Source organism: Haemorhous mexicanus, chromosome 3, assembly GCF_027477595.1.
Source record: "Haemorhous mexicanus isolate bHaeMex1 chromosome 3, bHaeMex1.pri, whole genome shotgun sequence".
NCBI classification, from domain to species: domain Eukaryota; kingdom Metazoa; phylum Chordata; class Aves; order Passeriformes; family Fringillidae; genus Haemorhous; species Haemorhous mexicanus.
In genome coordinates this window covers 66,000,840-66,024,413 of record NC_082343.1, presented here as the reverse complement: position 1 = coordinate 66,024,413, position 23,574 = coordinate 66,000,840, and the positions used below count along the sequence as shown (strand labels likewise).

Sequence of the window (23,574 nt, the reverse complement as noted above, 5' to 3'; positions counted from 1 at the left end):
GAGAGAGAACATATTTCAGAGGAATGTTAAAAGTATGTTTAATTCTGATTTGTAGCTCTGAAGTCTAAGCTGTGCAGCAGGCAAGCATTGCAGCATACCAAGAAATAAATCTCTAAAACTTGGACCAGAGGCCTGGCCAGAGAATTGCAGAGACCCTTCCCCATCTGTGGCCCCTTGGATTGTTCCCCAGTGTGAACCTGCCATGGAGACAAAAGGCATGGGTGGGTCTCAGCTGAATTGGAAAAGGGTTTCCATGCACACTGGAACCTGTGAAACACACCTGGTCCTGCATTAGCAGAATGAGTCTTTGAAAACCTGTTTCATAAGTCAAAATGTTGTGTGAGTTTGTATTGATGAATTCCACCTTAAGCTGCTAAAACTTTGTAAAAATAAGGAAATATCTTCCTTCTGAAAGTTAAAATAACAATATTCTATATTGTCTTGGTACTTACTGTGTTCGTGCGGGTTCTCTGAGGTAGCTAGAAGTAAACAAAAAAGGAATATTTTAATAATTTTGTAGCTGTGATGCAGAATTTAGTTCATTTCTTAGTGACACTTTAGACATATAAAATTTCAGTGAAATCTGTATTGAAGTGTGCAGCAGTTATCTTGTGTCACCTACACTGTCCACCCCAGATGCATAAATGGGACACTTTAGCTACGGAACATAGGCACCCTGAATTCCTCATTTAGCCAAAATTTGGTACCAACACCCCGGGAAGGCTCTGCACCTCTTCTGAGGGCTGAGTCACCCTCACTAAATGCTGACCACAAACCAAACCTAGGGAAACTACCTGGCAAAGTAAGGTGCTTGCCTTACTTAGTGCCCACTAAGAGACAGGGCAAATTCAGACCATGAGGTCTCTACCAGACAAAGACAGAAAACAAATTTTAGCTCGAGTGAGGAAACAACACTGAGGGCAGTCTAAAGATGACAGTCCCTGACAATTGCACCTGCTCTGTGCGGGCAATGACTTTCAGATGGCTTCAGTGATACTCCAAGAAGCAGAGAGACATTTGAAAATGTTCATTAACTTCATTAAGCCGCTTCTAAATGAAAGGATTTCAGTGCTGTGACTTCTAAACTTTGTGCCATTTAATTTTCTGCATTTTTCCAGAAAAAAAATCCCAGGTGAGATAAAATTGAAAACTAAATGAATACTTTCCATGGATGTTAAGACAACATTTCTCAGGTAAAGATATGAGAGCTTGGCAGTTGTACCCAATGCCATTATTGGTTCTGCAGAAGGAAGTGAAATGTCAAGACCTAGCCCTCCAGGTGGATTTTTCTTCTTGACTTTTGCTGTGCAGCTGTTGTTTTCAAGAGAAAAAAGGCTCCACCACCTGCATGTCTTCTGTGTGTGAGAGAGAGTAATCCCACAGAGAGATGCAGCAGGGCAGGGGATGAGCTGCCTTTGCAGCTCCATCAGCACAAGCAATAAAACTGCTGCTGCGAGCTCCCAGGCTGTGATTCACTGAGCTCCTGAGCTCCCCAGCTCTCACTTGGGACAAAAACTGCTGTGCATGTGGGTTTCTGTTTCACTTGTTTTCCCTGCAGTATAAAATCCACTCCCATTTTATATCCAGTCTCTAATCCAAGTTGTTGGGCATTTAAGGAGACAGCAACTGGAGATGGTATACAGAACAAAGTGGAAAAAACCCAGAACATTTTTGTGGGTAATAAAGAGTAAAGGTACAAAGTAAGTGTATATGCTTGCTCTGAACTGAGGAATCAGAAATAGGAGTTCAAAAAAAAAAAAAAAAAAAAAGTCCAGGGACAAAGCCACATTTGTTATTTTTATGAGTGCAAAAAAAAACTTTCTGTAAATTTAGGCTCATTTAACATCACAAAACCAACCAAAATGGAGTTCCCTAAGCATCATAAGCTGAGGCAAATTCTATTGCAACCGAGTTTCCATGAAATATGTCAGAAATTTGGATAGGAAATTATTTTTATTGTGTCAAAAGACATAGTGAGATATGTTCAGTGAATATAAATTTCAATTTTCAAAAAGGAATTTCAAAGCAAATATTTAAACCAAATCTGAACATTATACCAGTAGCTAGTATAATGACTTATAATAACTAATAACTAATAATAACTAATAGCTAATAATACAGAATATTGTGCCATATAACTCTTTCAGTGATCACCCAAAGTTGTCAGAGCTGGGCCACATATGAACAGTGTTAATTTAAATACTCTCTACTGACACTGCATAGCAAATTTTACAAGCAAACTTTTGTAATAATTCCTTATATAAGATATGGCTAAAATCAAAACAAATCCATTACTCCTTAACTTTCCAGTGAAGCCAATACAGTTATTTCCCCTTTTATGCTAAATATCAGCCACAGAGAATGTTTGAAACAATAGGAACTCAGCTAAAGTCTGGTTCTTGAAGTTGGTGAACGTATCTGTTGTCCTTTTCCTTCTTTTCTGTGGAGGCATTAATTAGACAAACTTCTATAATGTGGGCATCAAGACAGATTGAAGACTGAGATTACTGCTCTCTGCGCTTTGCCTGAAAGTGCAGCTTCCTTATTTCTGGCATAACACTCAGAGATGTTACTACCAGATATTTTGATGAAATAAGGAAGATATTCTAAATTTAAAAGTCTCTAGAATGTTGGTAATTCTAAAAAAATCTGTAATTTTTCTATAAAAAAAGCCAAAACGAAACATCAAGGCTAAATTTTGAAATGGTATTTGGGCCATAAAAATAAACCTTTATGTTTTGCTAACTGTGATTTCACTCAATTCAATATGAATGTAATCCTTCTTCTGTGTCATTGTCTCATTAAAAAATGCAAATCAAATGACATATAGACCAAGCAGAAAGTCAGAAAATTAAATCCCAAGACCATTAGATTCATTTTTACAGTATCACAATTGTCTATAACATGGTTACCTTGATTTTTATTCTACTTAGTAAAAATAGCAAGATGATAGTCCAGGTCACACTCTGCAAACTGTGTAATGGTATATGTAATTTAGCCTAAAGGGTGAGAAATTAAAGGCTGTGTTATGCACCTCTGGGAATCTCACACACTTCATGAAGTATCTTGCACTGAAAGTGCAAACAAGCATTTTTTGTTTTGGCCACTGATGGTGAGAGGGTGTTGGACTAAATCAACTCTTGGTCTCATTTCAAATAGTTGTTCTGATGTCATTAGCTAACAGGACTACCTACTGGGTAAAAAAGTACTTATTGTTCACAATGGCAGCAAATTCAGTCCTAAGTAAGTGTTTTATCTTCATTTGTTTAACACTTAAATTGTACTAGAGGAGGTCAGATTTGAATTGAATGAAAACAGTTGGATTTTTGATTAAGTATTTGAAGCTACATAAGAACTGGATCAATGAAATTATATGGTTCTACTCTCAGCAAATATTTGCAATGTCTTTCCTGCCATTCTAAATAAAATTTGGAAAACGGGCTTCACAGATATCTTGCTGTTTTTCACTTCAATTTTTTTTTTTTAGTTGCCTGCTATTCTGAAAGCCACAAAGGTATTAATTATATATGGCATATTTTTATAAATTAGATTCTGATACAGGTTCAGAAATGAAATCCTGCATTTTATTGAACCATAAATTGATAAAGCTAAAAGCAGAATGTGATTTTTGTTTATAACGTCTATTTTCCAGCTGGGTAACAGGTATTTGCCATTCAGACAGCAAATAACTCTGTGAGCGTGCACATTCTGTAAGAAAAGAATATGTTGTGCAGGAAATAAAAGCAATGGCAGAAGTACTTGTTTTAGTTAAGAAAAACAGAATAATAACCCACGCTGTAGCTGGGAAAAATTATTTCCAATTAGATAGTTACAGGTGTATTGTAAATAAGGAATTTACTTCCATTAGACAAAAGTAATAGCCTAGTTTATTTTCCATTAAAGACAGCACAGAGATTCTTTACCATGTTTTGGACTGGACATTGCATGAGTCCACAACACACACAAGGTTAATCTATAACAATGTTACAGGGCAAGAGAGAGATCAAGATCAACAGGAGTCTTCTAATAGAATTATAAAAATTTGAAATGCATGCCTTCCAGTTTATGTATCATGACAAAAGTAAAGTTTGATTTCCTTACTAAATATGAGTTCATGCTCTCTGAACTACAGACAAATGAACTATTTGTCCTTTGGACCAATTAGTGGGCATTAGTCCTTCCAAACCTAAGCTCCAAGAACTTAAGAGACCACATCATTGTGCATAATTTAAATAAGACAGTTTAGGTCAAGGTTTTTCAAACTGTAACACAACAGTATTATAAAAAAGTCAAACAGAATAAAATACATTCCTCACATGTCTCAAATTATAAATTCAGAAAAAAGGTCATTATTAGGACTTACTGCTCTGCTAAGGAGCAGTTCCCTACATTTGTGAAGTTGTCTCTACTCTTTGTCATTCAAAGGAGAAGTCAAACGTTTGCATAAATTTTTTAGATCAGCAGACCTGATCTGTCATATCTGCCTGTCTTACTCAAGTTCTTCTGGCTAGATGAGAAGCAGGCAGACTGTGCTGCAAAGCCAGTCTACTGAGCATATGTCTAAAAAAATGACTTAAAAACCAGATTAGCTGCAGCAGCATTCCTAAAAAGAGAATGTCTTGTGCTCATCCTGACCTCTGCTCTACATTGAAAAATTGCCTTGACAGAGCATGACCAAGAGTTACCCCGTGGCCAAGTCAAAATAAAGAAAGCAAGAAGTGTGTGGTGATGGCACACACAGGGGAAACTGGTACATGATTAAAATAAACTGCATGCTCTACGAGCCTTGTCCTCACAGGATCTCTTAATTCCCTACAACATCCATTTTTATTTTCTGGCTTGCTTTAAACCTAGTATTTTCCAAGATATTTGTCCAGGTTTCTAAACACTAGGGAGGTATCATACCACATTAACGTGACAAGGATGAAATGAGAAGTGTTTAAGACTGTCTGGAATATTTGTAGGGAAGCAGAGAGCTTGGTCTCTTGGTCTAGGAATGCTCCTCTGAGTCTGTGCATCTCCACAGATTTCCATGGATCACTCTATCAGCAGTGGCTGAAGGATGATAATAGGATAAATTGTTGAGACAAACCCTCCTAAAATGCCATGGTTTCTGTTATCATTAATACTTAACCATTAATATTAGAGCTTGTATGGTATTCACTTGAAACAAAGTGATCTTCCTATTGCCACTTTCCAAGCTGTCAGGCTGCTCTCACAGTTCTTTCTGCTTTATTTTCTTTACCAGAGCAGCCTAGCCCAAGATATCTATCTGCTTTCCTAGAGGTGTCGTGTGTGTGTCCTTGCTGTTTGGTTTGTTTTTTACCTCAGGGCTGCATATTGAAAAATGAGCTGACTCTTGGTTTTGGAGGATTTTGTTGACGTTGTCTAGAACAACTTGTTTTTTAAGACTTTTCTTTTAACTGGCAGTTCAAGAGTACTTTATATAACAAGGGAAAACAAAAAATAATAGAGAGGAGAGAAGGGAGAAACTTTATCATGGTGTAAATATAATAGAAGTAGCAAAGAAGTAGAGACATTTCCAACATTTTTAAATGACTTTTAATAAGAGGAATTGTTTCAACTTCAAACTGAGATGCATGCCTTTAGGAATCATTAGTAATGATCCCAATCTTTCTCTGTTTCCCAGTTTGTCACTTAAACAATAGAAATGCTCTGGGAAATGTAAGTTGTTGAAACAACAATCTTGCATGATGGCACTGAAAACTAATATCTTTAAAGAAGTATAAGTCCTAATATCCCAGGAGGACAAATCTTCCATCGACAGAGCTGGAAAGAATAAAATTTCAGTCAAATGTAGATGAGGTACATCTGCTGCATTAATGCATTTCATCTTTAGGCACGTGTGGTGAAAGACCTGAAGAGCTTCCTCTCAATATCATCCTCAGCTTCTGACGTTTTCATGTGCTGTTCCCTGAAACTGTGGGATGGGAACATACAGATGAGGGAGAGTATCCTAACAAGCTTTCACTTTTAGAAATATCAGTTTTACATTTGCATATAGCTAAGGCAAAACACAGTGGAGCTTGGGTTGTCTTTATTGCAACATGAATTATTGACTCTTAAAGGGCAACTGAGTGAAATCAGGCAGACTGAAGTTTATAGGATGTTAAATGATTTTTCAGAAGATAGATGTTAGTTTATGCAAAAAGTGTTCACCACTCTATATAAAAAATTGGAGCCAAAAGTAGCACCTCTTGCTGATGTTAATATTTGTTATAATTGACTCTTCAGTCATAACGCCTGTTATTGGTGAAAGCTGGCAAACTAACCCCCCTGGGTCCAGATTCCATGCAAATACTTTGAAAAGGAACTTCTTAGTTGAGGTCCTTCTTATCTATGACTGGATTTGTAAGAGCGTAATAATGGCTAAAAATATATTTACATATGTTATTAAGTAAATGCGAAATAACAATAAATTAGAAAAGAATAAGATGGCCATGGAAATCTAGAAAATAAGAATTTTGGAGGAGAGATTAGTTGATATAAGGGGTGGGGAACAATAAAAATTAATTGACTTTTGAAAAAATTGACTTTTCCCAGTGTGCTACTCAAATTATCGTGGTGATTAAAGTAAAGGGCTAATGACTAACTTCTAGAGGCATAACATACTGAAAAATCTTTGTTCCTCATGAAATGCTGCTGATCACTGCTTTTGCTTTAATTACCATTCTGCAAAAGTACATTTCTGCAAATGATGTCTGTGTAGATAAGAAAAAGGAAGGTAGATTGACACTAGAAGAACTATTCATTCTGGAATTGCATCTGAATAGAATACCTCTGAGCATTCATTTGCACACATCTTTGTGCAGAGCAATAAAGTAATAGTTTATCCCATGGGGAAATTTTTAGCCAATTAAACATGTGTTGTGTGGATATGCAGGTGTTCAAGCATATTGTGCTGATTGACAGATGTGTTTCTGACAGGATGCCAATATATATATGTGTTATACCTAACTTACAGTAACAACCCAGGCTACCAATTACACAGAACACTCTTTCTTCAGAAATCACAGCTGCTTCATAATCATTAAAACAGTAGTTTAACTGACTCCAGTTTTTGGTAGCAGGGTCTGAATAAATTACTGTTGTACTTTAATGCAAGTAAGAGCAATTAACACAAGTTGTAATCATAACTGCAATTGAAATGTTATGCCAGGTCTATCAATATGAATAATTTTGCAGGTGTGTTATTATATAAGACTTAAAGGAGTAATCTCAATTTGACCTTGAATAGATTACAAAGTTGAAACCAATCAAGGTTACAACTGATTGATTGTAAGGTTTTTTAAATCCTACTAAGAATAAAAGTTTAGGCATTTTTTGAAAAAAACATGGATGCAAGGTAGCATCACTAGTTTTATGTGCTTCAGCTGTGAATACACAGAGGTGTTAGCTAGATAAACATGGAGATTTCACCTTATTGTTAAAATGTCTAGATTAAATGTTTCCATTAGATTCTCCATCTAAGTACAGTGAGAGTGAGTATTCAATCAGCTTTTAAGATCTACAAATTTCTTGCTCCTCCTTCTCACTTCTCTTTCAATGTCAGATTCTTAAAAGAGAGGGAAAGTTGTTAATTAGCAACAAACAATCCTAATATTCATTGACGTTTGTTTTCTGTTCTTGTTACTAAACCTAAACTATGTTCCCTGTTATTATTAAGTGAGAAGTATAACTATCTCCAGAGGGGCAAGTAATTGCATTCTGACACAGATACAAAACAGATGAAACACTTTGCAGATGCTCATTTCTCTCTATCAGCCCTAAACTGAGACTAGGGTGAACAGTTTCACTGTAGATTTACAACTTTAGACATTAAGTTTGCATGAGGTAAAGTTTCTTAATGATTACATTAATCTGAGTGTCTAAAAAAACTCTTAAAATTTATGAATTCAGTGAATAGTCATGACTTCAGACAGTCATTCCTCTACCTGCTTATATTGAATGGTCATGTCTTATGCCACTGAAATATCTGCAACATGGGAAGTTCTGTCCATCATTAAACAGAGGTTGTACAGATCATGGAGTCTCACATAACCCTGTAAAACTGACATAAATTATTTATACCCCTAAGATAGCTGAGACAAGGCAAGCAGAGGTCAAGCAAATTTCAGTAACTGATTTAGTCTTTCCAGATAATTTTATTTATTTAATATAAATTATCTCTTTATCAATATACCTTGAAAATGCTGGGGGCTTGATATTTTAGCACGGGAAATCAAAGCTCATTAGTGCATGGGTAACCATCTATCAAATTGAAAACATCTTTAGTCAGGAGTGGATTTGCATTGAAAAGCATCTTGTTTCCAGTTCAAGATTCCTGTAGAGTGTTCTTCAGTAAAATCACTTTATTTAACTCTTAATCTGATGCAGGATGACAATATTAACTTCAGTTTGGAAGATCCTTTGGGCTCCATCTTGTGGCTATTTCAGTGACTGTTTCCTTTGAGAGAGCTGCCTGCCTTCAGCTGGTCAAAATATCACAAATAGTTTCAACAGCATACTGGCATATGGCTGTATTTATTATTTTCTAGTATATAATACAGAATTTTTTACCATATTTTAAGAAAATGGTTTTTAAAGGATTTGTAATGATTTGGGGTTTCCAATCCTCTCTTTTAGAACTAAAAGTTCTATTAAGAGTGTGTAATACACTTTGCAGTTACAGAATCAGATACTCTACTTTCTTATCCTTTGGCTCTTGTTAGAAAATGATGTCATGAAGCTGAGATTTATCTTGAACCAGTGGCATCTGTAGCTGAGCAGTAATCCCACCCTACCATGACCACTTGCTTTATAAATAAGATGGCTGACTTCCAGTTTTTCTGGTCAATTACAAAACTAAGCTGTTCTAAAATCCCCCAGTTTTGGTTTGATTTGGGTTTTTTTCAGTTTGGAAAGCATCTTGATTTTTATATATATTGAAAAGGGATGCCACTGTGCCTTGGCCAGTTTATTCCACCCTCTGTATGCAGAACAGCAGTTCCCAAGCCATACCATTACAAGGAGTATTAGAAGGAAATTGTACTTTACTGAATTGACAAAAAGATGTAGTTTGGAGCTTGAATGTTCATGGCTTGCCCATTTTTTCATTTTGTTTGATTTTAGCTGCACTCAGATGTTATACACTTTTTACACCACAATGCATTTATTGAGAAAAAGTCGAAATGTGATCCCACATACTCTCCTGTCAATTTATTTGGATAAAAATTGTCACATGAATATGATTTTCATTTTGCTTTCTAAAAACTAGTAAATAAATTTAAGAACAAGGTGTCAGCGTGTTAATGCTGAAAATCAGAATGGGAGTGTTGCTACTGACAGGCAACCAGGACCTGCATCTCACTAACTTACAAGTCTTCATAATATCTGACTGTAGGCAGTCCACAGAGCAGGTGAAACTCACAGAGGTCTTGAATTGGATGTGCTCTCAGGAGCAAGGCAGAGTTTGTACTCTGTCTCTTGCTCATTATCTCCAAGGAGGCTGGAGAAACCAACTCCCTGGCAGCTCAGGTTCACGAGTCACTTTCAGAAATGAGAGTGTTCTTATCCGTACTTGTGAGGATGAGCATCCACAGGGGGTGTGTCATGGCTGAATTCTGTTTGGTCCACTAGAAACACAGATGTAAAGAATCTTTACAAAACAAGACTTTCTGACACCGACTGGAGAGACAACTCACTCCTCATACTTGCTTGACATCCCCTAGTCAGTCTGTGTCCTCTATTGTCAGAAATAAATAGGGTATGGGAAGTATGAATTGAAATAAGAAATTCTACTTTATGCAGAACTAGGAAAACTTGAAGTTTTCTTTGATCTGGCTCTGTTCCAAAAAAGGATTTTTGTAACCCTCTGTAGTTATAAAACATTTTTGAAATATGAAAATAGTCTTTTGGTTTATGGAAACAAAAATAATTATTTCTATTTCTTTAATTTTAAAATGGCAATTAAATGTGGCAAAAAAGCTGAAATAGTTCAGCATGTAACATTTCTGCTTACTGTTTTCTGGAGATGCCCTGGAAATTATGGGATTTATATCACTTCACCAACCCCTGGGTCTATTTTAATAAGTTTGAGTCCTTACTCAGATGCTTTGAATTATTAGCAAGAGTTAAAAATTTTTGTGTACTGGCAGCCAGATTTGCTCTCAGGAAATTTAGGAAGTGCCTTCCTCATGCAAAGGTTTTCTGCCTCTTGCCCTTTTGGAATTGACAACATTCACAAATTTCTGTGACAGCTTCTTTATCCCACACATACTGAAAGAAGGCATAACATGATGCTGGAAGGTAAAGCTGCCCATTTTCTAGGACTTTGGTCACAAAGTCCTAGAGACCTAACCTTTGAAAGAGAAATAGTGAATGCCTAAATTTCATGCATTAATTGTGCCTCAAGGTTCCTGTTGGTATCATCCATATTTGGAGAAATCAGCACAATATCTTTCTCCCTCCTAATTTTGTTCTTTTCTGTCTCTTGCCAGCTCCTTCAAATCTGATTTATGCTATGCACAGAATGTACCATTGACTGAACGCATCATTCCATCTTCTCTTTTATGATGGCTTGTCACTCTGTATGGCTCATTATTCTTGTTTTTCTAGATGAGGGATGTATTTGAATAGGACAAAATAATTGGAGAAAGCTTCATGTAGAGTACAGTGTGTGTGCTGTATGATTCACAGGAGAAATGGTAAAGTGTTGTTTGAACTGTGCATGCTACTACCACAATATATTTTGGATAATGAGCTAGTCAATTTAGAGCGCTGCCTGGTTACTTCTATTATTTTTGCAGCTGTGCAAAAAATACTGTATCCTTAAGCAAAACCAGTGAACATTACCCTTTTTTTATTGCCAGTCAGAGGAATACACATGCAGCCTAGAGCAATTTCTTGTGACAACTGAATAAGCAGAAATAAATAAAACCTTATCATATTTGGAGTTAGCTAGTAGCCTGCAATATTTTCCATGTGGGGCCTGCAAAGAAGAGGAAGCTAGATGAGAAAGCATGGCAACTAAAGCATGGCATGTTCATTTTTTTGGAAGAGGCCTTATTACTTCTCTCCAGTTTTTCAGCTTAGCCTATATCTACTAAAGGCATGAACATCACTGAACCAGTTTGCCTTAGTCACTGAAGATTTCATTTTTCTGGTGTTTTTTTTCACTAGAATCACTACCTTCCTTGCTGAAAATGTTGGTCATGATCTCAGAAAACCAGAGGGTGGTTTAATAAAAAAAATAAATAAAGGGATGATAATCATAAGAATGACTAAAACTGAATTTCAGTTCATATTTCCATGTTTCTGTGAAATAGGTTGGTGGTAACCAGCAGGATGAGATACAGCCTGAGCCAGGTGCTTGAAAGTAGCCTACACACACTTGTTGCAAAATCCTTTCAACTAAGAAATCAAAGGAAATTTTTTTAAGCAAAAGAAATATAGAAAAGAAAATGAAATGGAAAAATCAATCTAACTTCAAAGAATGTTCCTGAAAAATGCATTTTTCAATCAGTTTTGTTGGGGAAAATTTTGAGTAAGGGGGAAGAAAATCCTAGCTGGTGGAAAATGAGCACTAGGTGTTGAAAACAAATTCCCCTGGTGTTCTGTAAAAGAATGGGTCCACAATTTGACAAGAGTGAGAGAAGTAGCACCCTTAACAATTACCTTGTTCTTTTCTCTCCATCAAGGATGTAGCAGTTTGTTTTTGAAAACTGCAGACATTTTGATATCTGAAAACCAATGGCCCTATGAGTAGCTGCCAGTTTTCTGATTCTCCCTGCTTCATGTGCTACCTTTCATGCCTCAGTTGTTGCAAATTAATCTTTGGACAAATTATCCTGCTTAATACCTATTAAGCATGGTTGTTTTTGATAACTGAAATTAATTTTATTGTTCTGTTAAAGACATGCAGTGAAATTTTGGCCTTAGTAGAGTGAATGGGAATTTTGCCACTAACATCAACACAGCCAAGATTTACTCATGAGCTGATAAAACAGTTGAGACTATATATATTTTTTTTTTTCAGTTCAGTTAACAGCTCTATACAGGGATAAAAGAAAAACCCCAATAAATTAGTAGGATTGAAAATGTCTTCATGTACAGGCAGTAAAGGTTGGCTCCATTGTACACTTATGTGAACCACAGAATTTCCAAATGGCAAAAGACAAGCCCTAGCCCTCCCCTCCACCAAATCTCCCATCCATAATAAAGAGCTATTTTTTTTCTCATTGAATTAAAAAAAAAAAAAATCTCGAATAATCCTAAGAAATATATAGATATGTTCTGAAAATGTTCCCATTGCTCTATTTAGTGAGAAAGAGGAGATTTATAAGCCTGGTACTCAATAAAGTTGAACAGATTAAAAAAAATACCACCTCAGTGCAAATATTTCATTATTTTTGCTGTCTAAATAAAATCAGAAAATTAGGAAAAAAAAGTTTTAATTCAGCAAATCTTATTCTGAAAGACAACACTACAAATAGATATTTAGGGTCTGATAAAAACATTATATTTATCTTTAAATAAAAGTAATATTTTTTGTTCTGATTTAGGGCAAATTTTTCCACTGATCTGTTAAAATATCAGGGAATGACTTCAGCAAAGGTTACATGCAAGCTCCATATATATGTGAAAAGAGGAAATTAAACGTGCCTAGAAAAGCAACTTCTGCAAAGAACAAGCAGCCAGGTCAGCATGCATGGTGCACTGCAAGTTTTCCTCTCTTTGACAAATCCTAACGTGGTAACAGAGGCCTTTCATTTTCCTCCCAGCCAGAATGAGGAAATGTCTGACACGGGTCTGTATTGGCTCATTTTAGAAAGGAGCTACCAGTAGTGGAAATGACAACAGTGTTATCACAGCAGGAGCAGATAAAGTTGGCTGATGGTAGCACACGCGGGGCTGCATGTCATCACAATGCTGTATATCATGGCAATTGTATCACCGAACGAAAGAAACATTTCTCACAGCAGTCGCAGCCTGAAAGATGTTTCAGTCAAGGGAAAAGATTGATTTACCTTTCTTATCCCCCTCCTTTTTCACTGCAGCTGAAACAGAAAGAAAAAATACAGTGTTTTCAAAAGTGAAGTTAATAGCAGTATCAGTAAAAATAATTCAAATACCTATATGAACATTTGTATACCTATATCAAATCACACATATATTATGCCATAAAGGAGTACATTTCTTTGCCAGATGAGGAAACATTTCCCCACCCAGCTCTGCTATTGATGAAAGCATATTCCAGCTTTCTACATTCTCACAAATAATTTTAGTCATGGTCATCCTTCCTTCCAGACACTGATAATGGGAGAGAGTCATAGGTTGTATATTTCAAAATCAACAATGAAGGAGGAGGACAGATTGAAATGGCAAGGCATAAAGGGGTAAGAGGAGTATAGAGAAAGGTTATGAGACATCATCAATTTAAGATAAATGCATACTTTTTTGCTATTAGAAATTGTAGTGTTAAAAATATCCATAAAATAAGAAGTAAAAAACTGCCTGAAATTATGTTTCTAAGCCTGTGCTGAATATCAAGACTTTCAAGACCTGATTATCCAGCAATCCCCCCTCTAAATCCCATAGCATGAGTGTTGTGGGAAGGGAAATGGGAAAGAGACTGGAAGAAAACTGGTACTTTAAAATTTAAATCAAATTTTAAAAACCTGGAATTAGCTCCTCACTGGAAGCTGTGATGTGTGCCCAATATTCTAACTCTGGAGACAGAATAAAAGCCCCCTAAAACTCAGCCCAGTATTCCAATAAAAACTTGCATACATCTACGAGTGCTGTGAAATCATAACAAAATTTTACTAAAAGGGATGAGGTGTCTAAAATGAGAGTTACCTGCATTTACAGAAGACTGCTGCAACTCTGATGGAGATAAGCCAAGCTTATTCTTAAATCTCTTCAAAATCCATTCCCTAGCCCACATTTATAGGATTGAAACTTCTAAAAATGTAGTTACAGATGTCCCTTTATTTTGAAATGTCTGTTAGAAGTGGTCTTAGTAAGCCTCTGCCTTAGGCTAGCATTTGCAGGCAAAAGAAGAGAGGAATTAAGATTCAGAGCCTGTATTTCCCAGAAAAGGGTGTTCAGCACCAGGCTGCCAATATGAATGGATCTGATGTGGCACTGGAACTGCAAATGAAACAAGCAGAAGTGTAACTCTGCAATTATTGGATAATGTGCCCTGGTATAAGACAGGAATAAAAGATCATGAGGTCAGAAGAGGGTAGACACTCCCTAGTAGTTTCAAATGTTCACATTTTGTGTGCTCATCTCTGTCTCTTCAGTGCTCTTGAAATGAGAAATCATTTTACTTCAAACTGTACATTTGGATAAAACAGATCAAGAAGGAACCAGTTAAACCTTGAATTACTAAAATGCTATTTATCAATGGCCTGTGGAAAAAAATATTCTGATTTCACAGATTTTTCATGTTTTCTACCACCTACTCTCCTTTGAGAATTAGATAAATTTTAAGCATCTCAAGAATGTGCTCAAAAAAAAAGGTTTCATGACTAGAATCGGTGAAAATCTGGCACAAGGTTTCTGGGATCTGCTCCTCTTTGCCATAATTTCCCTTTTTTAGGTAATGTGTGTATCAAAGCTGTGCTGTGCACATTTCACAAACTGTGGTTACAGCAGATTGAGTAGTTTTTACACCCAGAGTTTGCTATAGGGGCCACAATGGCCTTTGGAAGACATACTTCTATAGCCACTTGTGGTGTTTTGAAGTGACTCCCAAATCAACAGGAACTCCAAATGCTGAGACTCTGGGAAGGGCTTATAGGTGAATGTGCAGGAACTGATAAGGAATAAATGAAAAAGGGAAGAACACTGTCCTTTACATTGCTATTTCAGAAGCTGAGCCATGTGTCTGAATCTGAAAAACAGCAAAAAGATGGATAGTTTACCCAAGGAACTTAGTTTGCCAGTGATAAAAGGCCAGATTACCTGCTGAATAATGTATGGTAGCTGGGGAGGGAAGGGCATGAAACAGAGTGATGAACTAGAAAATATGATGCTCCAATATAAGGGATGCTCTTGGCTGTGTGCTTTTTACCCTGATTATCTGGAGAAAGAACAAATTTTTGAGTCAACTTGTTTTGCTCTGTACTGAAGAGACTTGTCTTGTAGTTTTTGAATTAAGAATTTGTACACACAAAGCTATTCAAAGAGGACTCTATTAGCAGCCTTAAATCACAGTCTGTCTTTTCTAGGCCTGTCCAAATCCAATCATACTTTTTCAGTTAATATAGATAGTATAAAAAGCAAAACACATTTATCAAGAATATACACACCGTGTTCTGGAATTACAAATCTAGACTGACAACTATTCCAGAAATGAGCATTGCCATATTTCATATTTTAGGTTTCGAGAATAGGTCAAAGCAATCTTTACAAGCCATGGAGGACCTTTTTTTTTTTTTTTTTTTTTTTTTTGTGTAGGGTGGGAAAAGAAAGGTAAATTCCAGTGGTAGAAAGGTCAGAAAACTGTGATAATGCCGTAAGTATTTTCAAGGAGGAAAAACATTCAAGTTTAAGATTGCTGTATTATTTCAGGCTTTTATCAGAAACTTGAACAGTGATCAATAGCAGTCCTTCAATCTCATACATAGTGGTGTTTTCAAAGGACTTTTTTCTGAGCTGTTGAGCAAACACAAACCTTTTCAAAATCCTGAAGATAACTTGAAAGCAGCAAAAACCGTGAAAACACTGGTTCCTACTCAAAAATCAGTTCTTTCTATGTAGCTTTATACCCAGAAATAGCCAGAAACAGATATTTAGTCTAAATACTGTCATAGAAGTGTCTTCTACAATTTCTCCTTTTATTTTCTTATAAGAAGCAGTTGGTTTCCATCCTGAAACAGGAAGTTTTACTTTATTTCTAAATGTGCAATAATTAATTATGAAAACTACATTTCCATACAGATATCCAGTTCCTCTGTGTCATTTCCAAAGAGCCCTTGACTTAGATTTGTGATTTTCAGTCTTATCATGATCATACTAATTAATCTCCGAGGAAATCTTGAATCCTTCCCATTTCACTTGGTATGAGACTTCTGTTGTTTTTCCTAGCTTCTGTTGTTTTCCTAGCCACATTATCATGTAAGGGTTTTGTACACAACACTCTAGACAAGATGCAGCTTTGATTTATGCAATAGCTTTAGAATATTATATGCCTTTTTCCTAACGCATTCGCATATAGAAGAAAGTTTTTCACTGACTTGCCTGCAGCAATACTTTGGTACTTTCCCGGTTTTACACAGTGAATTTAGAGATAAATATTTCTTTAATATTTTCCCTCCACTACATATTTCATTATGTTTATTGACACTAAATTTTCTTTGACATCATGCTGTCTGTTCACCTAATAAATTCAATGTACCACAGCCCCTTCTTATCCTGAATTCTTTAACTGATTTTGTCATCTGAAAATTTCATTACATTGCTATTTCTATCTTATCTCGTTAATTAAGGCATATAACATGAGTCCAGACATGGAATCATAAGCAATTATTCTATAAACAAGCTGCAAGATGAAAATTAATCAATTGCTCTCCAATTCCTGACCAGATATTTATTTTCTTTAATACTGTAGGTCTTAGGCAGCAGCTCCTTGGCTTCTGCAGTAATTTTTATAATGAAACTTTAAAAAGGTCTATTTAAAACATTAAATAAATGCTGTGCTTATGACTTTATTAATTTATTGGAAACAGTTATTACTAAGACATAGTTTCCATTCTAGATAGAACACAGGCTGGAACTTCCAAATATTTTGTTTTGTTATTAATTTAATTACGAATTCACCAAATTTCTGACAGATTTTTAATTTCTGAATAACTCTGGAGTAATTTAAGTGTATTTCCCCTGACATGGTAACTGTTTTGTCTGAAAGTAATCAAAGTTTTGGCTAAGTTCTTATATTTATTTTGCTTTTAAACCTGTAAGCTGTGGTGAAACAAGATCAATGCAAACTCATCCCATGTGTCAGGTACTCTGTGATAACTGTTCATATGCATGCTGTTATGCTGAAGTGAAAACCACTTCATGTAGACAGCTAGAGCAAAGCATCTGGCATTCACTGAGTTGATACTGTCTTTGCCCATCTCACCATAAATTGTCCATCTGTTCATAGCTTGAGAAGAAGATACTGTTTTAAAATATTTAAGAACCATATACAGTGATAGTTCTCTCTCAGACCTTCCTAGAAGGTATTTTCTCTTCCTCTTTCAGTCTTTTTGAGTTCAGAATTTCTCTTATTCATGTCAAATGAAATCTTACTCATGTTAAGAAACTGCAGCTAAAAGAACCAGTATACTGAGTATCAGAGAGGAGAATTTAGCTTTTAAATTTTCTGAAGCATCTGTTATTTAGAATGATTCTCATTTGGTAGCAGAAAAAACCTTTCCTGCCCTTTTCCTCCTCTGGTCCAGATTTTAATGAACAGTTTTGGAGAAATAACCTCTTATTCAATTATATTCATGCATTTTATCACTAATGGGGAAGAATTATGTTACAGTTGAACTCCCTCATAACCTGCCTATCCCTTTTGCCTTAATTTGTAAGATATAGCTGCTGACCTACTAAGAAAAAAATTATTCGCTAGATAACCCCCAAAAGTTTACAGTGTTTTTTCTCTTTATCACCAGCAATGCCTTAATGAGAATACAGAACGATATTGTTTAGAAGGAAAGTGTGCAAACTCTGAGTTGAATTATCAGTATTCACACTGTATGGATTATTAACCCCACGTGTTGGATCTGGATATGATAGGGTTAAATTTTACAGTTGTCAGAAGGGAGCATAGCCAGGACCCAGAGGTAATTCTATACTACTTCACATCATTTTCTGGGGATGGAGATAGAGATGGATTCCAGGTTGGTTAGGTGGTGGACAGAGAGGTCAGTTGTTAGTGTTTCCACAGGGAACATTCACATGTGAATCACTTGCTTTTCTTCTTGTACACTCTGCCATTAATATAGTTGCTGTTACTGCTCATTGTCCTATTTCATTGCTGTTTCCAGCAAATTTTTCTTATTTCAACTCACGATCTGTAACTTTTGGGCCTCTAATTCTCCTCTCCAGCCTACCACAGTGGAGGAGTAAGGGGAAAGTGACTGAGCAGTGCGTGGTTTGGAGTGCTCAACACTAAATTGAGGAATACCATTCCTAAAACACCACAGTCCTCTCTCTGTAAAGTCACTTGGTAGAAGAGGCAAGAGTATGGTAATATTCCTAAACAAGTTCCCTTTGAATGTTTATGGAGCCTGGTCCAGTGCAATTGGGGCCATAAATCCAGAGGGACTGTGACACACTTGGTAACTTGTGTGAGCCTCATGAAGTTCAACAAGGCCAAGCACAAGATCCCACACACGGACTGGGGCAATCCCAAGCACAAATACAGACTGGGCAGAGAATGGATTGAGAAAGCCCAAAGGAGAACTATTTGGGGATGTTGGTGGACAAGAAGTTCGACATGACCCAGCAATGTGCATTCACAGAAATCTAACCATGTTTTGGGCTGCATCAAAAGCAGTTGGGCCAGCAGGGTGAGGGAAGAGATTTTGTCCTACTCTGGTGAGATCCCACCTGCAGTACTACATTCAGTTCTGGGGACCAGAACTTGAGAAGGACATGAAGAATTCCAGTGGATCTAAAGGAGGCCATGAATATGATCAGAAAGCCTGAGCACCTGTGCTATATAGACAAGCTGAGAGAGCTGGGTTTGTTTGGCCTGGAGAAGATAATTTTTTGGGGACATCCTCTAGCAGCTTCCAATAGCTGAAGGAGCATAAAAGAAAGAGGGAGAAGCATTCTTTACAAGAATATATAGTGACTGAACAAGGGGAAAAGGTTTCTAAGTGAAAGGAAGTAGGTTTAGATTAGATATTAGGAAGAATTTTTTTACTGTGAGGGTGATAAGGCTCTGGAATAAGTTGCTCAGAGAAGTTGTGGATGACCCATCCCTGGAAGTGTTCAAAGTCAGGTTTGATAGGGCTTTAAGGAACTTGGTCTTGTTTGATGTGTCTCTGTCCATGCCAGGGTGAGTAAAACAAGATGATCCCTCCTAATTTAAACTATTCTATAAGTCTATGAGAAAAATGGCAATAAAACAGAATAAGTCTGATTCTGTCAGCTCTTGAGAAGCAGATTATCCCAGTCAGAGAGAATCCCAGTCAGAATTCTTGTTTCTGATCTAAAATAATATGTGAAACAATAATAATATGCATCAAGAATTTTTATTTATTGCATAAACATGCAAAAATAAAAAGTTAGATTTATTTCTGAGCCTCTCACTTCAAGGAGGACACTGAAGTTCTGGAGTGTGTCCAGAGAAGGGCAATGAAGCTGCTGAAGGGTCTGCAGCACAAGTCTTATGAAGAGCAGGTGCGGGACCTGGGGGTATTTAGCCTGGAGAAAAGGAGGGTCAGGGGATACCTTACTGCTCCCTACAACTGCCTGGAACGAGGCTCTAGGCAGGTGAGGGTCGATCTCTTCTCCCAGGCAACCAATGTCACAACAAGAGGACATAGCCTCAAACTGTACCAGGGCAGGTTCAGATTGGACATCAGGAGGAATTCTTCACAGGAAGGGTTACTAAGTGCTGGATGGGCTTCCCAGGATGTTCAAAAAACAACTGGAGATGGCACTTAGTGCCATGGTCTTGTTGAAAATTAAGTGTTCTGTCTAAGGTTGGATTCAATAATCTTGGATGCCTTTTCCAGCATAAATAAGTCTGTGAGTTTGTGATTCAGAGGATTTTTCAGGATGCTGTTATGGAGTTCTTGTTGTACCAGCATGTAGCAGCATGTAGCAGTCCCTAACTCCAGGAAATACCTGAAGTATCTGCAGATATACTTTCATTTACACGCCTGTTTTTACTACCAAAGTGTATTTCTACATACCTATGCAGGTGAATATTATTCAGCTTGAATATTTTCCTTAGGGAAAAGTAATAAAAAAAAATCAAGTATCAAGCCATGAGGACAACTTCACACTTTAAAGTTTGCCATAAAACATACCTTATCTTTATATACCCTACTTTTTGGAATTAAAAGTTTAACTCCCTTTTCTGTTTTGGTGTTCATTCATATTACATATGTTACTTCTGTTATTTTTTCCTTATTTTCTTGCACCTATTGAAGAATATTACAGAGAAGTGCTGACTCAAAATAGAAATTTTATACCTGCTGTTATGACTCAGTCTTGGTTAAAAATGTGTCATTATGTTAGTCTGCCTTTTAAAGCTCTGGTATTTTCTTGAAGTATTTCTTACAGAGAGTGTGAAGCAATGATGTTCTGTAATAGATGAGTCATTTGAACAGGCTAATATTGAGATTTTTGTATATCAAATCTATCTACCTTACATTTTAGTTCTCTATTTGTTCTCTCATATTAGCTCTCTATTTTACATTATAATTCTACATTGAACTTCTGTGAATTTGATTTTCACATTTCAGAGATCATAACTGAGGCCACTTCTGTTATTGCAATTTACACTGGATTTGACAGATTTCTGTAAAGTAGCAAGTGCTAATCCAAACACTGCTGTTTCTCAAGGCATTTTTGGTTGGCTAGTTTAACCTGAGATGTCCTCTGAGGAAGCACCCCATGCACTGTCAGTTGGCTAAAAAAATAAAGCTCTCAGAAAGGTGACCTCCTGCTCACACTTGGTTACAGGGCAATGGCCAAAAAAATTCTGGAATACTTTTCTCCAGAGAGGATTTTCTCAAACTGTCTGCTTGATGTATGTGACATGTCACTTATCATTGTTAAGAAAGAGAGGGTTAGTGATGCGCAGCATCCCACACGAATGCTTAAAGCCACTTTACACATTGGGGTTACACTCTTCTGACAAAATGTCAATGCCTTGTCATGCATATTCAGTGTCACTGAGTTAGTTGTATTTGGAAATGTTGTACTTGTTTGAATCCCAGAAGGTAAGAAACAGCATATCTGTCACATGAAACAGAAAAGACAGAAACAACTTTTAAAAACCTGCAGCCACTGAGCTGAACTGCTTCCAAAGGAAGATTGTATAAGATTTGCTGCGTCAAGAACTTTGATGACTAGCAAATTACTGAATCCTATTGTTGTCATAAAAGTCGTGTCACTATGTAAGAGTATGCAACCTGAGATCTTCCCACTTGAGCTCAACTTTCCTAATCAACTTTTCTGTTGCAGTCCTGCTTCAGGGCCTTGAAGGATCTATAGTCCTTCTCACTGGGCAGACCTAAGATACACAAGACTTAGCAGGCAGTTGGCCCAATTGTGTGTCAGACAGAATCTAATCCAAGTATTTTAAGTTCTTATAGAGTCAGCTAGAGTCAAAGAGAAATGATGTCTCAGGTGTGAGATATCAGTTGCACTCAGAGAGCTGTGCAAGGCATGAAGTACATCCATAGATGACATACAAGGCTGTATGCAATGCAGTAGGAATTACTGAAGTGGGTAGTGCTCATCTTGCTCGGGAAACTGGTAAAGGCTCTGTAAACCCACAGCTATCAAACTCCACATGAGTTTGACAGTCCATTGCTCATCCAAATACCCTGCTGTAAGTATAAAACCAATCAATTCTATTTCAGACTTCACCCATGCTTCTTTAAGAGAACAATCATAGGTGTTTCTAATGTGACCTTAAACTTCAGTAAACTCAGCATAGTTCACACTAAACATTCAAATCTTCATTCTTGTCTTTTGACAAGCAGAAAACTGTAAGACTGTAAGACAACACAACAACATAGATTTTTATGTTTCTTACAGTGTTTTAATCTGTAGGTCAAAAAGTTAGTCCATGTAGAAAAAATCTGCATAAAATGAAAGTTCATTTCTGAACACAGCTTGTACTTTCTACTGCTATTCCATAAGAAAAATCTTCCATATATTCTATCAGCTACTAGAGGAAGAAGACTTTTACTATAAAGAAAGAGAGAGAGTAGCGTTCTTCACTTCTGGGTAGTAACTTTCTTTTTCAAATATACTGAGCATAAACTGCTTCATGTGCAGTCAGTGGAATTATACAGTGTTTAATTAAACATATCCTTTCTTGAAATAATTCAGTTTTGGAATTTGACAGGAGCTGTTATTCACCAGTTGTTTCACTGGCTAATCAAACAGAGTAAACAAAGTAGTCTTAAAATACTTATTCTTTGTATAGTTGGGTGGGTGTTTGACACTTTACTGAAGCTAATTCCTTAGCATTGCAATTAAGACACTTTTACAGACATGTATTTTTTCTTTGCAATTCTTGATCTTTTGAAGAAAATAGGATATTATTCTCATTATCACTTAAATAAATCAATCTTCCAAATATAAATATTTATGAGAAGAATTAGAGAATAAACTCAATTAAAAGGTCCAGAGTCAAATACTTAAGGGTCTAATTAATGTTTAACTGTTCATTAATTTAACTATATTTCATAGACATTTTTGGAAGAACCTAACAAGAAGACCATAGGCCTTGTTTGCCTCAAAATTAAAAGAATAAACCAAGTTCTATTAAACCAATAATCAATATAGAAAAATCTGTCCAGACTTAGAATCATAGAATTAAAGTTGTAAAAGACCTTTAAGATCAAGTCGAAGTGTCAGTCTAGCACCACCACCATTTTTTACTGCTGAACCGTGTCCTTAAATGCCATATCCATAAATTTTTAAAATACTTTCAGGAAAGACAACTCTACCACTTCTCTGTATGGTATGTTTCAACACTTGCCAACTCTGTCTGTGAAGGGTTATTCCCAGTTGGCTAAAGCAAACTAAATGGAATGGTACAATAATGTATCCCTATTTTTCTAATGCCCTGGACCTTGAACTGACAATTCAGGTTCATCTACTTTGACTACTACAAGGAGTTTCAGACTATTTAAGCCCTAGTTCATTTTCATAGAAATATAAAATGGTTTGGGTTGGAAGGAACCTTAAAGATAATCCAGTTCCACCTCCCTCCCATGGCAGCAGGGACATCTTCGACTGGGCCACATAAATCAGAGTCCCATCTGACCTGGCCTTGAACACTTCCAGGGGTGTGATCCACAACTTCTCTAGGCAACCTATACAGTAAAAATTTCTCCCCATATCTAATCTAAAACTACTTTCTTTCAGTTTGGACCCATCCCCCCTTGTCCTGTCACTACATGTTCTTGTGAATAGTCTCACTCCGTCCTCCTTAAAGACTCCTGTCGGGTACTGTAAGGTCACAATTTGGTCACACCAAAGCCTCTCTGCTCCAGGCTGAAGAAACCCAATTTTCTCAGCTTTTCCTCACAGGAGAGGTGCTCTATCCCTCAAGTTATCTTGGTGGCCTCCTCTGGATTTGTTCCAATAGTTCCATGTTCTTTCTGTGCTGGGGACCCAAGAACTGGATGCAGCCCTGCAGGTGGGGTCTCACCAGAGCGGAGCAGAGGGAAAGAATTACCGGCTGTGACCTGCTGCTCACACTGCTTTTGATGCAGCCCAGGATACAATTGGGTCTCTTGCCTGCAAGAGCATATTGATGGCTCATGTCCAGTCTCTCATTCACCAGCACCTCCAAGTCCTTCTTGACAGAGC

At 36.8% G+C, this 23,574-nt stretch overlaps 1 protein-coding gene across 7 annotated transcripts in view; it reads right to left on the bottom strand.

Annotated features, from left to right (window-relative positions):
- TRDN (triadin) overlaps nucleotides 1-23,574 on the bottom strand; it is a 225,288-nt gene that overhangs the window by 38,668 nt on the left and 163,046 nt on the right. For all 7 annotated transcript variants that reach the window (XM_059842181.1, XM_059842185.1, XM_059842183.1 and 4 more), the window contains 2 exons: nucleotides 13,029-13,058; nucleotides 453-479 (listed from right to left, as the gene is read on the bottom strand). In XM_059842181.1, the coding sequence (XP_059698164.1) occupies nucleotides 453-479; nucleotides 13,029-13,058 (57 nt within the window). The remainder of the gene's footprint in view (nucleotides 1-452; nucleotides 480-13,028; nucleotides 13,059-23,574) is intronic.